The sequence below is a fragment of the Anoplophora glabripennis genome, unplaced genomic scaffold, assembly GCF_000390285.2.
Source record: "Anoplophora glabripennis isolate ALB-LARVAE unplaced genomic scaffold, Agla_2.0 scaffold175, whole genome shotgun sequence".
Taxonomy (NCBI): Eukaryota; Metazoa; Arthropoda; class Insecta; order Coleoptera; family Cerambycidae; genus Anoplophora; species Anoplophora glabripennis.
Window position 1 is genome coordinate 774,460 of NW_019416926.1, and position 15,505 is coordinate 789,964.

At 32.9% G+C, this 15,505-nt stretch overlaps 1 protein-coding gene across 3 annotated transcripts in view; it reads left to right on the forward strand.

Moving 5' to 3' along the window:
• Positions 1–15,505, forward strand: part of LOC108904790 (protein kinase C-binding protein NELL2-like) — a 269,898-nt gene that overhangs the window by 183,526 nt on the left and 70,867 nt on the right. For 2 of the 3 annotated variants that reach the window (XM_018707465.1, XM_018707467.1), the window contains one exon: positions 1,289–1,309. The exons of the other annotated variant lie outside the window; for it this stretch is intronic. In XM_018707465.1, coding sequence (XP_018562981.1) covers positions 1,289–1,309 — 21 coding nt within the window. The remainder of the gene's footprint in view (positions 1–1,288; positions 1,310–15,505) is intronic. 3 annotated transcript variants of the gene reach the window in all.

Sequence of the window (15,505 nt, forward strand, 5' to 3'; positions counted from 1 at the left end):
TACATTGACAATTTATTGATGAATAAATTGACGAAGTTCTTCATGAATTAATTCACGAATTTATTGGTAAACAGTGTGGTTTTACACTGCTACAGACTTTGTCAAGTTTTTTGACGTATGAATCAGTTCTACCAATGAATCAAAGAAGCAAATAAATTTCAAAAATGTCACCTTTCCACTCATAATTGTAGTGATACAACAGCGGTACCGTTCTGACACATATTATATAAATATTAGTTTTTGTAAGTAACAAATCAGTAAAAACAATGCAAAACTAGTACGACGCCACACAATTATTTACATATTCCAATAACATAACCTCATTACTGATCTGAGGCTGGAAATCTGTTGGGTTGGTACTTCCGAACTTCACGAAGAAATTGACGAAAATTAGAACATGCTCTAATTCGTCAAGAACTTGATGAATAAATTCATGAAGTTATTTGACAGCAGATTTGGTGCATTACACCTGTCCAATTTCTTGATGAAGCGACTTCATGAATTAATTGTCAATGTAAAACAGCTATAACACATAAACCATTGTAATCCTGAAAAAAAAACTGTACCTACTCAAATATATCTCAGTTTGCAAGTTGTACTACAAAAAAGTTGATTTTGACAAATAGAACATTTTTATTTCAGTTAATGTGTTTATGTTAGCAGAGGACTGCTGCTTGTTTAATAATTACCCGATTTTTTAACTGCAATAATAAAGATAACAATATATATGTACATAAACAATTAACTTGTATACCTGTATGCATCGATAAAATTTATTTTCATTATTGCTGCCGTGCTATGACAAAACCATATAATCGCAATGTAAACAATGTAAGTCTCATAACTCCTCAAAAATAGCTGTTATTCCAATAGTGCATTAGATATGTAGACTGATGTTTTGAGAAGCTCCTATTAAAGTTGTAGATTAATATCTTGAACATGATTTTTTTGTAAGCATTTATTTTTTAGTGAATTATCTCAAAATGCGCTTTTTTCTAACACTTCCATGGTTCTGCCATAGCACGGCAATGTTATCGTTTATGTTTGCATTTCCTGTAACATGTATTTGCTGAACTAGAGCACATAATGAGTATAACTTAAAAATCTATGTTTAAAATATTTTATTCAATATAAGCATCCTTAAACTCTTTTGTTTTATTTTATATTCGCTAACTATTTTAGCATATTTTTAAAAAAGCTTGAGAAAGACAAGGCAATATAAAGTAGTGTTAAGGATAGCTTTTAACAAGCTAGGCATATTAACAATTAACAGTGGATTCCCTTTCAGGTGCCGTACTGCGCAGAATTGGTGAGCAATGTCGCGTGTTGTGTGCATCGGTAATCACTCTCTCACACTCCTAACAACACTTAAATTGTACAGTGAGCCAGCAATAAACCAATAAATTTGATACCGATGTCAAATATTTGAGGACATATTTCAAGATTACATCACATATCATATCAATCATTTATCATAGTCAAAATGAATAATTTACGTGAAATATTATTACTTGAACAGTAAAAGAAAATAAGAAATATTGTCGGAGAAAATATTTCCAAAATAAATAGCTGTACTTTTGGTTACACCAGAAATCATCATAAATTTCTTTACTTTATACATAACGGTGCACCTTTATTCTATACATATTAGGATTATTAAATCGATCGATTTTCTAAATTCTACACTCTTTGGAGTATTTCATTTAATTTTTAATTTTTAGGTTTTTTCAATATCTGGAGCATTAATTTCTGACATAAAAGTAATATTGATAGCTAGGTAAAACGATTTTTAAGACTCACAGTGATACAGAGCATTCATAAATGTTTACAAGCCACGTAACTGCCGAGCTTAGGCAATTAACAAAAATCCCTAAATCTTTGGCCTCATCAATATTAATCGTTACATCTACGCTTGAGGTAATGTCATCGCTGATTAGTTCAATAGAAGCTTGTGAAAAATTACACCAATCACTAGCCGGTGAAAGAGAATGTTGTATTTTAATATAATTGGGCCAATCAAGCATTAAATCAGTGATTTTGTGACAAAAATCTAGTAACGGATGAACTCATATAGAAGGCTAAGTGTGCACAAAGCAGGCGCTGTCGGACCATTAGTTTTGGCACAATTACAATTTGAGTTTTTTGGTGCACTACTTTACAAAATTTCTGGACGCGTTGGAGGTGGTCCGATTTTAATGTTTCAGCCGGATTTTAAAAGTAGAAATACAATACTACAAATCGTATATTCTAATTTTCGGATAAAATGATGCGAAGTAGGTGAAAAATTCCTCCAAACATGGTCAAAAACGGCCTAGCGCGCGTACGCGGTTGAGTAATGGGAGGGCGGGAGATGAGGGGCAGTGGATATACAGGCTGTTACAATTCGCTTCTCACTACAGGGATCTCGAAAACGGCAAGAGATACAAACTAGCTTAAATGGGGGCAAAGTTGCGTAATCAGGGGACCAACATTATGTCTCTAAAAAATCAAAGTTAACATGATTAGTTTTCGAAATATTTTAAAAAACCGAAATTTTGGAAATCCCTTTTTGTTTCATTTCAGCCTTGTTTAAAGGCGATATTGAAAAAAGAATAACACTTTCTCATTGCCACTTTTTGCCCTCTATCAAATGGCATAATCAATTTTTATATGTAACGTTTCGTCTCTCCAGGACCATCATCAAATTCATTTTTTTAAATATGACCCTAGAAATTTTATTACATTTTTTGCAAGCCTTCATGACCCCCAATACTGCATATACTGCCTCAGTCCGAACCAGATTCAGACGTTTTGTCTCGAAAAATTCATCTTCAGTGTATTCGTTCCAAATTTATCTAAATTTTTTATTTAGATTTCTTTGTTCATTGAATTATCGTATACTGTAAGTGTAGTTAGACCCTGTGAAATCCATCTAGTTATTTAAACTATTACCAAATTTAGATAAATTTGGAACGAATACACTGAAGATGACTTTTCGAGACAAAACGTTTGAATCTGGTTCGGGCTGAAGCAGCACAGTATTGGGGATCATGAAAGCTTGCAAAAAATGTAATAACATTTCTAGGGTCGTATTTAAAAAAATGAAGTTGATGATGGTCCTAGAGAGACGAAACGTTACATATAAAAATTAATTATGCCATTCGATAGAGGGCAAAAAGTGGCCATGAGAAATTGTTCTTCTTTTTTCAATGTCACCTCAAACAAAGCTGAAATGAAACAAAATCGGATTTCCAAAATTTCGGTTTTTTCAAATATTTTGAAAACCATATCATGCTAGCCTTGTTTTTTTATAGGAATAATGTTGGTCCCCTGATTACGCAACTTTGCCCCCATTTAAGCTACTTCGTACTTCTTACCGTTTCCGAGATCCCTGTAGTGAGAAGCGAATTTGTAACAGCCTGTATAGGTATACAATTTTGATTATTGTTAGTTTTAGTATAGTTTAATATTAATGTAAGTGATGATAATACACATGACATAATAAATAATATCAATACACGGAATCACATTGATGTAGACATTCTTTGTTTTATTTCTGCATTTTTTGACATTTACGCAAAATCTTGACATCAACCGTGAATTTGAAAGTTTTCTTACAAAATGTACTTTTCTGTTCCAAAGAATACATATTTATATGTATACCGTTAAGGAATACAATAATATTTACTTTGATTTGTACACTCCAAAACACTGGTATTATTTATTACGTATCACCACTTACAATAATATTAAACTATACTATAATTTAAAGAAAAGCCAAAGAAATTTGTATGTTAACGTGTGTATAAAATTTTTATTAAAATCTTAGCTGAGCGCTTTCGACTACATAGTCATCATCGGAGCTATTCCTAAAATATCAACAAGAGGTTGAAATCACATTATATAAAGCAAAAATTGTTTTTTTTATATAATGTCATTTCCTCTTGTTGATATTTTAGGAATAGCTCCGATGATGACTATGTAGTCGAAAGCGCTCAGCTAAGATTTTAATAAAAAAATTATACACACTTTAACATACAAATTTCTTTGGTTTTTCTTTAAATCACCGAAGTGTGTACTCAAGATACAGTCGTTATTATTTAATTATACTATAATTAACAATATTCAAAATTGTATAGTGTACACCTATACATATATCCACTACCCCTCATCTCTACCGATCTTCCCCCACTACTCGATGCGTTCACACTCTCCGCCGTTTTTGAGCAGGTTTGGAGGAATTTTTTACCTATTTCGCATCATTCTGTCGGAAAATTAGAATATACATTTTGTAGTGTTACACTTCTACTTTTAAAATCCACCAAAAAATTCAAATTGCAGTTGTGTCAAAACTAATGGTTCGACAGCGCCTGCTTTGTGCACACTTAAAGTACATACAGCATAATGTATAATTCACTATTTTTGTGAAAAGGTCAGCTCTACAATTTAAAAAATGGCGGAGTAATGAATTTTTAAAAAACGCAAAATTTTCCGATTTTCCCGGGTTTTCTTCGTTTCTAATTATCCGATAGGATCGATCGACCTCTCGTTTTATTCGCATATCGATTCTCTACAAATTGTCTCTGTATAGCAATCAGATTATTTCGTTAGTTTAGGTTTTATAACCAAAAACTAAAAAATTGCATTTTTGTCATAAAAATGTTTATAAAAAATTAATTAATGGTAAATTGTAGTAGAAGATATATAATATCTATACTTATACTATACATATATCTGCAGACTGTGTTTTATATGATCACACAATCCGTTTGCTACTAGTATTTTTGTCATAAACAAAACCTCTATTGACCGGCCTAAATCCTCATCTTACTGTTTTAATAACTTTTAATTTTACTGAAATTTAATTGCCAACGCGAAGGAAATAAAATTACTGTTCCAAACAACATCACTGGCCACGTGGCTTGTAATCATGTATAAAGGCTCTGTACTTTCGATATTTCCCAATAATAGACATTATCTTCCTTATTCATACATTAAACATATCACAACACATTTTTGCTATATTCTAACAGACAGTTAAGTTCTGCATGGATCTATATTAGCATCTCTATCTTCCACTGTTTTTGCAGCAAAATTACTCGTCGCTATTTTAACAAAAATTTAGAGTAATATACTTGTTTGTCTGTCTGATGCCCTGTGAACATCTATACAGGGTGATTCAGAACTTATCAAAAAAATAAATAAATTTTTCACTCTTACAAATACAAAAAAAATCAAAAAAGCAGTTCGAAAATTTGTGGTTTTAAATAATAAAATAGTTTTACAACAACTCAACTGTTAAAAATTTTATCCACCAACGTGTAAACACATTTGGGTCCGTCTTACTCAGTTTCTACGAACTAACACAAATGTTGTCTTGCTTCACCATAACACAAATGCTTCTCCATAATACAAAATACCATTCACCATAAAGTAAAACGGTATCCATCAACTCCGAGTTGCTATACACGCAAGCCATTTTTGATACTAACTACTAAAAAACTATTGTAAACACAACAGATAACAGGTAAACACTAACGCAACGACGATTGTAAAATCGGATTTCACTATTCGAAGGCGTGGAGGCCACGTGGCTCTCCACGCGTATAGCGAATGACGCTAGAGACTACAGTTGTCCAGCTATGTAATGGTTGAATGTACTACAACTTCAATAATTTTTTTCTCAGAAACTATAAGGATTTTACAATTTTTTTTAAATATTGACTCTATTTCTCATGCCGCAGCTATTCCCATTTTTTTTTGGACAAGTTGTGAATCACCCTGTAAATAAAGCTATAAAGTAATCGTATAAGTTACAGAAGCGGAACTCGCTCGAACCGCTCTCCTCACTTTTGTGAGGCCACATGCTAATTCTGTGAAGAGTAATATTATGCTGACATGTGCAACAAGACACTGAAAAATGAGCCGTGCTATTGCTTACTGCCAGGTAATTCATTTGGGATAGAAACAATATGTGTATACACTGAAACAAAGTTTTTAGCATCTTATATCGCCTTCACTTTTGGTAGATGTTACTGGTATTGGATAAGGTTGGCGTAATTCTATTATATTTTTCAGGGTATTCTAAACTAACATCCAATTATAATGTGTTAAAAATATAAAAAAGTAAATTATTTTAAAAATAGCAATAAAGCATAACTTTATATTTTTATGTCGAAAGTGTAAAATACATATCTTTTACGAATATTAATTAAACAGTATGACCCATAAAAGCTTTATTAATAGTGCAATTTTAACCAGATTGTAGAGCTTGATGACTCTTTGAGCAAAAGGGGCCACATTTACAGGCGCAGGGTTTTGAAAATTTCAGGGGGTTCAGCTCATTAAGAAAAAGGAAGTTTGGGCCCTGTAATATAAAATGGGAAACAACCTTTTAACTGCTCCTGCAATACAAAATGATAAACATGGCTCGAATTTGATACTCAGAGGTTTTTGGAATCAGCGATCACAATTTTGCTGTCAAAATTACAACATGCAAATTGATCTTAAAAGCTGAAGCAATTTTGGAGAGCATAGAGTGTCCGGTTGAAAAAATACCCCAGGGTGTATTTAAATGAAGAGTCATACATCATTATACCAGAGATTCTTTAGGTGAAAACAAGTTGACTTAAACCTAAGTTGATTTAACCTAACATTTATATCCCAAGTATGCATAATAAAAAGGATACAGGGTGTAAAAGTGAAAACGTTTTTTCCTTAATAATATCTAAAGTTTTAGTCAGCCATGTTTCAAATTTTCTAGTGGTAAAAATAATAATAAAATAAAAATAATAATTTTTGGTTCTGTGCAGACAATGTTATGCATTAAATATGTATTAACTTTTTTGTCAGCCCTCGTATACAGCTTTTAGTAATAAAATATGAAATATTGGACTTTTTTTGAACAAAAAAGGTAACTTATTGAAAATGACTAGTCAACCGTTGCCGTTGGGGAGATATTTTTGATTTTGTAAATTAGTATTTCGGATTTAATAATAATTTTTGTTAATAAATTCAGAACACATTGCCTCACAGCATTAATACTTAGTACGGATATTTGTGTATCGGTAACAAATATTTTAAAAATTAATAGAGTCTATTAATAAGTGTCTATTGGTGTATTATTTTAACGTCCATAAAAAATGCATTTTCTTACCTATGAAGATATTTGAACCCTGCACTAAAGAAATCTGTTTTGCGAAAATAACAGGAAAAATAATTGTTGGAAAATACATATTTATTATCAGTAATAATATAACAAGAGAGTGAGAATAAATTGAAAATAATTTGACAGATTTTTTGAAAACTTGTTGCCAGGCAATAGTCACGAGAGACCGCAGGGCTCGAGTGGCTATTTCCAAATGGCAACAAGTTTGAACAAAATCTGTCAAATTATTTTCTAATTTATGGAACTCGCGAGTTATATTTGACTAGATTATTTTTTGATTCACAAATTTTTACAATAAAAAAGATCAATAAAACTATCATAAAACTATTGAAAAATTTAATTTAATTAATTATTACAATATACGAAAATATCGTTGACACATTGTGAATATATTAAAAGAATTAACAATTTAAATTAGTACAATGAAAAACGCAATTATTAAAAATATTTCGAGAGTCATTATTTATTGAGGATTTGGAATTGCTTGTTATATTAAGTGTTTCCTCCTGCGTATTTTCTCTAAGATTATTTATTATATTTGAATGATGTTCTTGGTTCAATTGTAAGTATGGTTTAATCGAACTTGCAGAATTATGACCAGTGACCTTGATTAGTTCTTGTTCTCCTACACCAGCTTTTGAAAGGTTACTTACTGCACTTGATCTGGCAGAATGGTTAGTTATTTTTTTAGTAACTGTGTCTAGACCTACTTTTTCTGCGGATTCTTTCATCCATTTTGAAATGGAATTTATTCCCACAGGAACGTTTTTATACCAAGAACCATGAGTTTGCCAAGCCGGATTTGGAGTAAGAAACAAGCGTTCGGTTTTAATATTTTCTTCACGTTTACCCATTAGTTTTTCAAAAAGACGAACAGGGCAAATATCTGGGTTATTTATGTTTGGAGTCAACCATTTACTATTAGCGCACCTTTGTGCTCCACCCTGTGCAGTTTTTGTAAAGATGGGATTGTATTCAATGCGGCCAGTATTTAATCTTATTATGTCGGTTTCTTTTTTAAAATAATGAACTAAACATTTCGTAGCTTCTCCTCCCCTCCAAGCTAGTTCATACGATGCAACGTGAAAAAACTTTCTTTGCAATCCACAAGGTGTATCTTCGTCCCAATAGTTAAAAATTTGCAACAATTCTGTATTAGAAAGTGCCACAGAACTTTGTTTGTGCTTTTCAGGATGTTTTTGTAAAATTTTTCTTTTTGCATCTCTTGCATTTCGAGCATTTTTGAATTCTATATCATGGAAAGGATCAAAGGACCTGTTATACTTATTAAAGTAAAGTTCTTGAACTAATTTTGCCGTTTTATTCCACATTGTCTTTATTACTGCTTCTTTATAATCATTTCCGTCTTTTCTTTTCATGTTATAAGCCCAATCTTTCAAAATCAATGCCAGAGTAGCTGTTGTAGTAGATTGATCCAGAATATAATTTCTTTCTTTGGTGAAGGTCTTAAATTGTCTCCATATAGACTGATTACTTATTAGAGTATTTTTCGAAGTAGTTTCTACAATCTTTTTTGTTATTTCTGCATCAGAAAAGGTACTAAACCGATGATTTTCACCCATTTTATATATCGCGTTGACACAATTAGGTAATTATTTTGACAACTATCTGACACTTGCTACGCAAATAAAAGCCACAGTGATTATTCCCGAGAATAATCACAAGAGATTTATTCCCACTATAATAATGACATAATTGGTTGAAACTTACCCTTGTGACAAATAAAGAAGCATTTCATTGGTTTTAAGAAACGTCAAAAAATAATCAGTTTAATAACAACCATTTGGAGTAAAAAACAAAACTAGAAAAACTAAGAGCCACTAAAACAATAAATACATAATCTACGAGAACAATGAACTAATAATTAAAAAATAAAAGTTATCTTAATGGATGTTTTCGAAGTAGTTTCCATTTTATTGTAAACAGTCTAAATCTACGATTAATATTACGATGTATCCTTGCAAAAACGTTTCTGTCGTTCTTTACTTCCTCAGCTGTTACAAGAATTCTTTGGCGGAGCATTTCCAAATAGGATTGGAGTAAACAATATTTTTTAGGTGACCCCATAAAAAATAGTCCACAGGTGTCCATTGATCGCGCAGGCCATTTGACGGGTGCATCGTTCCCTCGACCTATCCATCTCCCAGGAAAATTTAAATTTAACTATTGCCTAACAGCTAATGTACTATGGACAGAAGCTCCGTCGTACGCGTACCAGTTACAAATTTTCACGGGCAGCTACTGGCATTTCTTCTAACAATATTGGAAGTTGCTCATTTAAAGACCTGAGATATTCCGCTACGCCGAAATGCCGAGGAAGAAAAAATAGACCAATGAGATAATCTCATACAATTCCTGCACGCAAATTTAAATAAAAATTATGCTCAAATCTCGATTTATAAACTTGGTGAGGATTTTAATCAGATCATGAGTGAATATTGAGATGGTTTACTAAACCATGTCTTTATGACGTTTCATCTTCAAAGAAAATAGTGAATAAAATATTTACATTTTCTCTTGAAATATTGATATACCACTGATAAAAATCTATCCTATTAGATAAATCCGCAGCAGTTCTTACACAGGCTGTTGGTGGTAGGTTATCATGAGCAATATTTCAAATTGTGGTGTGAGAAACATTCTACTGTCCTGACAATTTCCTTGTACTTATCTCAGGATTGTGATCTATATTGTCAAGGACAACGTCCTCAAGGTCCACTTTACAAATCAAACGTCTTCTTCCAGTGCCTTCATGGCGAGGTTGAATTTTTCCGTCTTCTTTCTATCGCCGCAAAAGTTTTTCTACTAGGAACATTATGAAATAAATAAAAATATTTTAGTTCCTACAAATCCGACAGGAGACGCAGCTAAATGTGGAAACTTTGAATATATAAATAGCCCTACAGATTGACAGGTCTTCCCTGTCTTCTTAAAATATTATCGTTTTTACTTTTTCTCACTTTGCAAATTATTTCGAAAGAGGAAGAGGTTAGTCTGATTTTTCCCTCCTTGTAACCAAGCATCGCCTTTAAGACTGACAATGAGTAAGTACTTGCAACTGCTTTCTTTAAACGTCATTCATTCGAATAGAAAATACTTCGAAACGTTATTTAGTGCTGCCGTAATTCGTATTAGAATCAAAGCTTTTTTATGTGTTTCTTGTTGTGTATACATGTACACAATATACAAATAAATTCTTCTAACTTTTCTCTGTATCTCCTTTATCGCAATTCTGGTGCATCTACCTGAAGCAGTAGTCATATTTTACCCAGTCTGTCACCTCCATGACCGCAGTAATCACACTGGGCTAATGTAGAATCGTCTTCTGAGATTATGTTACCTTCAAAGCACTTTAAATGTTGTTTCAGAAATCTCGCATCGAAATAAGTTCCTTGTTTTTAGTTCTCTTTAGCTACTGTACTTTACTGTACTAACATTTTTCTGATGTTTGATCATATTTAGTTAGTTATACGTGTCTTCCGAAAATCCAGGCCAACAATTACGCTTTTCGCAAAAATATCTAAAATCATAGAGCAATTTTAAATATTGAATTCGAATCGTGTATGGATGAAATCATTGAAAAAATAGGATATATTCTTTTAGTTTTTTCAATCGATACTACTTCCGTGTAGAATAATAGTACGCGTTAGGTAAACAATTTCTAATTATATTTCGAATGGCGTCGAAAAATATTAGTGGTAAATAGTCTTCATATCTTAGTAACTTGAAAACTTGTTTGAAGCTATATAATTTTACATTTAATGGAATGCTAATTTCTTTTATAAATGCATCATTAAAATATCTAGAAGGTCATTTTTGTGACGATCTAATTGCAATAAATTCCGACTTTATCTTTCTTATAACGTCGTCAGAATTTATGTTCTGTAAACACTTGCCTTCATGTAAAATCATTTTGTTAGTACAAATTAATATAGAGTTTTAATAATTCAACGGCTTCTCGTGGAATATTTTCTTCTTTATTATTGACCTTTCGACAACTTTCACATAACGTGTTAAGAGATTGAAATGGTTATAATTTATGGAAGAACTGAATACATTTACTTTTCTATTATGGATAGAAATTATTTTTTTTTACAATTACGTTTCCGTAAATATTAATTACATTATCTTTTTACATATTTAACATACTTGAAAATGATCGTACATAAGTACATTGTTTACATAAAAATAATTTTACATAAATAATATGGATAATACATTACATTCAGTTTGCCATTATTAAAGAGTACTCCTAGAATCGCTATTGGTAGTGCTATCGGGACTAGACATATTTAAAAAAACTTTACGAATATCGAAAATTTCAGGTGTTACATCTTTCTTTTCCTTTTCATCTCCTTTGTCGTACATTGCAGAGGAAGAATCCTCCAAACTGTTTAAGGTCACTAACGATGATACTGGTATATGGCACTTTTATTCCTCTGCCCTGCCCTGCTCCCATTAATATCTCCAATAGAAGCAATATCTCAACCATATGCAGTGTCTGAGGCTGGGGGAAGGTCCATTGCTTCAGAGTAGTCTAATTTATCTTGTCCGACAGGACCTTCTTCGGAAGGGTATCTTCATTTGAAGACATTACATATACAGGGTAGCCCATCGAAAACGTACCGCAAGGCATTACAGGGTAGTAATAAACTTTTCGGCAAAATCCAAAAACAGGGAAAGTTTGCTTCTGAGGGGGACAACTTTTGACGCAAAAAGCATAGCAAAATCTTCAACCCCCTAAGTGGGGGTGCCATCCCCCAAATTTTTTTAAATGGGAATGGGGGTCAAGTGGGGGGTCATTAGAAAGGGCTTTTAATTCTCTATACATCGATTCTTACTTTTTGAAAATCGATCCATTATTTTAGAAAATATGCAGCTTTGAAAATACGAACAATATTTTTGACGAGAAATGCGAAAATCGATTTAATTTTACTTCAAAACTTACGGTATTAGCTTGGTAAATTCCTTCAAAAGAATTCGCTGTTTTTTTTTTTGATTTGCGAATTCTTTAGCCTGATTTTGGTGAGCAAAAAATTGTCCGCTTTTTGTTTCGTATTTAGATAGGCCACAAGAAGTTGCTAGATAACTGTCTTGTGACTTGTAGTTGAAGAGTACCAATACTGCCGAGTCTTTTAAATTGATTAATTATGGTGTACTCAATTCCAGAAAGAGTAGAAATTATTGAGCTTTTTTTCAAAAACAATGAATGCGGAAATCGGGTCGCCGAACTGTTCAACCAACGGCATCCTGAGAAACATGCGTCTGGAAAAATTGTTCGCGAATTGGTGGCCAAATTTCGCGAAACTGGCTCCGTTCATAACAAAAAGAGGCAGGTTGAAAATCCGGTACTAAATGAACCTACGGAAATAGCGGTATTGGGGCAAGTGGCAATGGATAGTACGCTGAGTACAATGCAATTGGCTACTGCGACAGGAGTGAGTCGTACAAGTGTCCAACGAATATTAAAAAAATACAAATTCCATCCTTATAAGATTCGGCTAGTGCAAGAGCTAAATGAAGACGATTTTGATCGTCGTTTGCAATTTTGCGAAATAATGACTGAACGAGCGATAAACGATAATTTCCTCTTTAATGTGTGTTTTTCGGACGAGTGTACGTTCTTCTTGAATGGTTTAGTGAATCGCCATAATTGTCGTTACTGGGCTGATACCAATCCAAGGATTTTCCATGAGACACACTCCCAACACCCCCAGAAGTTGAATGTATGGGCAGGTATTTTTGGAAATTCCATTGTAGGTCCTTTTTTCCTTCCTGGAAATTTGACAGGCGATATGTACTTGGATTTACTACAAAATGTCATCGACCCAGCTCTAACAAATATCATAGAGGACGACCCTGCTTACAATGAACACGAACTGATTTTCCAGCAAGACGGAGCTCCTCCACATTACTCGCTCAATGTGCGCAATTACCTAAATGAGACGTTTCCAGGACGCTGGATAGGACGAAGAGGTGCAATTGAGTGGCCCCCTCGGTCACCCGACTTAAATCCTTTAGATTTCTTTCTCTGGGGGCACATTAAAAGCAAAGTTTACAGCACTCCACCTGATACCTTGGAAGATCTGCGAGGACGAATCATTAATGTATGTCGCGAAGTAACACCGCAAGTGCTCCAGAATGTTCGACAACGGTTTGAAGACAACCTGTATCATTGTATGCAAGTTGGCGGACAACATTTTCAGCATTTACTTGACTAATACCGTAAGTTTTGAAGTAAAATTAAATCGATTTTCGCATTTCTCGTCAAAAATATTGTTCGTATTTTCAAAGCTGCATATTTTCTAAAATAATGAATCGATTTTCAAAAAGTAAGAATCGATGTATAGAGAATTAAAAGCCCTTTCTAATGACCCCCCACTTGACCCCCATTCCCATTTGAAAAAATTTAGGGGATAGCACCCCCACTTAGGGGGTTGAAGATTTTGGTATGCTTTTTGAGCCAAAAGTTGTCCCCCTCAGAAACAAATTTGACCTGTTTTTGGATTTTGCCGAAAAGTTCTTTACTACCCTGTAATGCCTTGCGGTACGTTTTCGATGGGCTACCCTGTATATTCCCCATTGACATAAATCCACTTTCTTGTCTACTTGTTTCATTAATCGATTCTTCCATCGATTCTTTGTAGGTCACTCCTAGACACACTGCTATCCTTCCGCAAAGCGAATAGATTTTCTTTCGGTTATTCAAGGTACTTTTAATTTTTATATCTCGACATAATTTACGAAAAGGAAATATGGATTTCTCCTAAATTCTTGTATACATTTATTAAATCTGTATTATTATTCCCCAACACTTCCTTCAGAGACTCTTCTTTCAGTAAACCCATCTTTCTTGATTAACTTAAATTTTAGTCTTATTTATTACAGTGACATCGCCTTCCTTAAACTAATCAGGAATTAAAAGAATCCGAAAAAACGGATTATAACAAGTAAGAATCTATTAAGAAACAGAGTTATTTAATAACAAAATATGTAGTAGTGTCAAAATGTTAGTAAACTAAAAGAATAATTTATATCACTAGATAGGATAAAAGTAAAGTGTTACTTTTATTAGTATATCAGTATCAATTAATTTTTATTTGTACTGGCGGGAATTAAATTTAAAATTACTTTTTACCGAAGTAGTAGGCATTGACATAATAAATTGACAGCATATTATACCCAAGAAGTATGAGAATATTCTAATAGAAATGTCCCGCACCGTTGGATTGGACGCGATAGCGAAGTACCTTGGCCTGCACGTAGCCCTGATTTAAATCCGCTGGATTTTTACTTTTGGATCTATCTTAAATCTCTAATTTACAAGGACATAGTCAAGAACAACTGTGTGTGTACACATATTCAAGAATCAGTTCATACTATCAAACAACACAGAATTTTATTTAACGTCAGACAAAATTTAAATAAAAGGCTAAGAAAGTGCATGGTGGTTGCTTTGAGAATCTTGTACGATGAATAATTTGTTAAGATATGCATAATAATTCAGGCTTGGTATCTTAAGGGCAAATTATTAAAGTAAGTTTAACTTACAGTTAACTATGTGATTTGTTGCAATTAAAGTATACCGACACCAACACATTCTAATCTTCTAGTTAGTTAACTGTAAGATAAGCTTGCTTTAATAATTTGGTCCTAAGACCTGCTAATTTTCTAATTTAATCCCCGGCCGAATCTCAAAAACTTAAAACATATGTATCTCGAAAACGGTTGAGTTTATCAAGTATACCTTTTTTATTTAGTACTTAGTACAATAATTTCCAGTTAAAACATTCAAAATTGTAAAATACAAAAAGTTAGACATATTTTTACATTGATAGGACAGTATAACTAGCGCCCCTAGACGTGACCCTGACGTGACAAATTTTCAAAACAATCGGTCTATACATACTTAAAATATAGCAAAAAATCGAAAATATTTTTTCAACCTCAACACCCTGTAGAACGAAAAGGAGCAACAATTGACTAAGGCACGATCTGCTTAATCGCTATACAGGGTGTCCCGGAAATGGTGGGCAATCTCTCGGATATGGATAGATAATGAGAAAATAATGTCACAAATTCATATAAAAATTTTTTCCTCCGGGCTCACCCTGTAGAGTTATTAGCTCTTGAAGTTGAGAATTAAAAATGGTTTTTTTGCTGTAACTTTTGTATTTTTCAATAAATTTTGAAAATTTTTTGGCTGGATCTATAATTTTTGAAGCTGCTTTGGATGATAATATGAAATCCTCGATAATAATTATGGGGGCCCGGGGGCAAAGCACTCCCCACCAAAATTTCTAGAAAAAAAATTTTTGTTCCACTATACCCCAAATT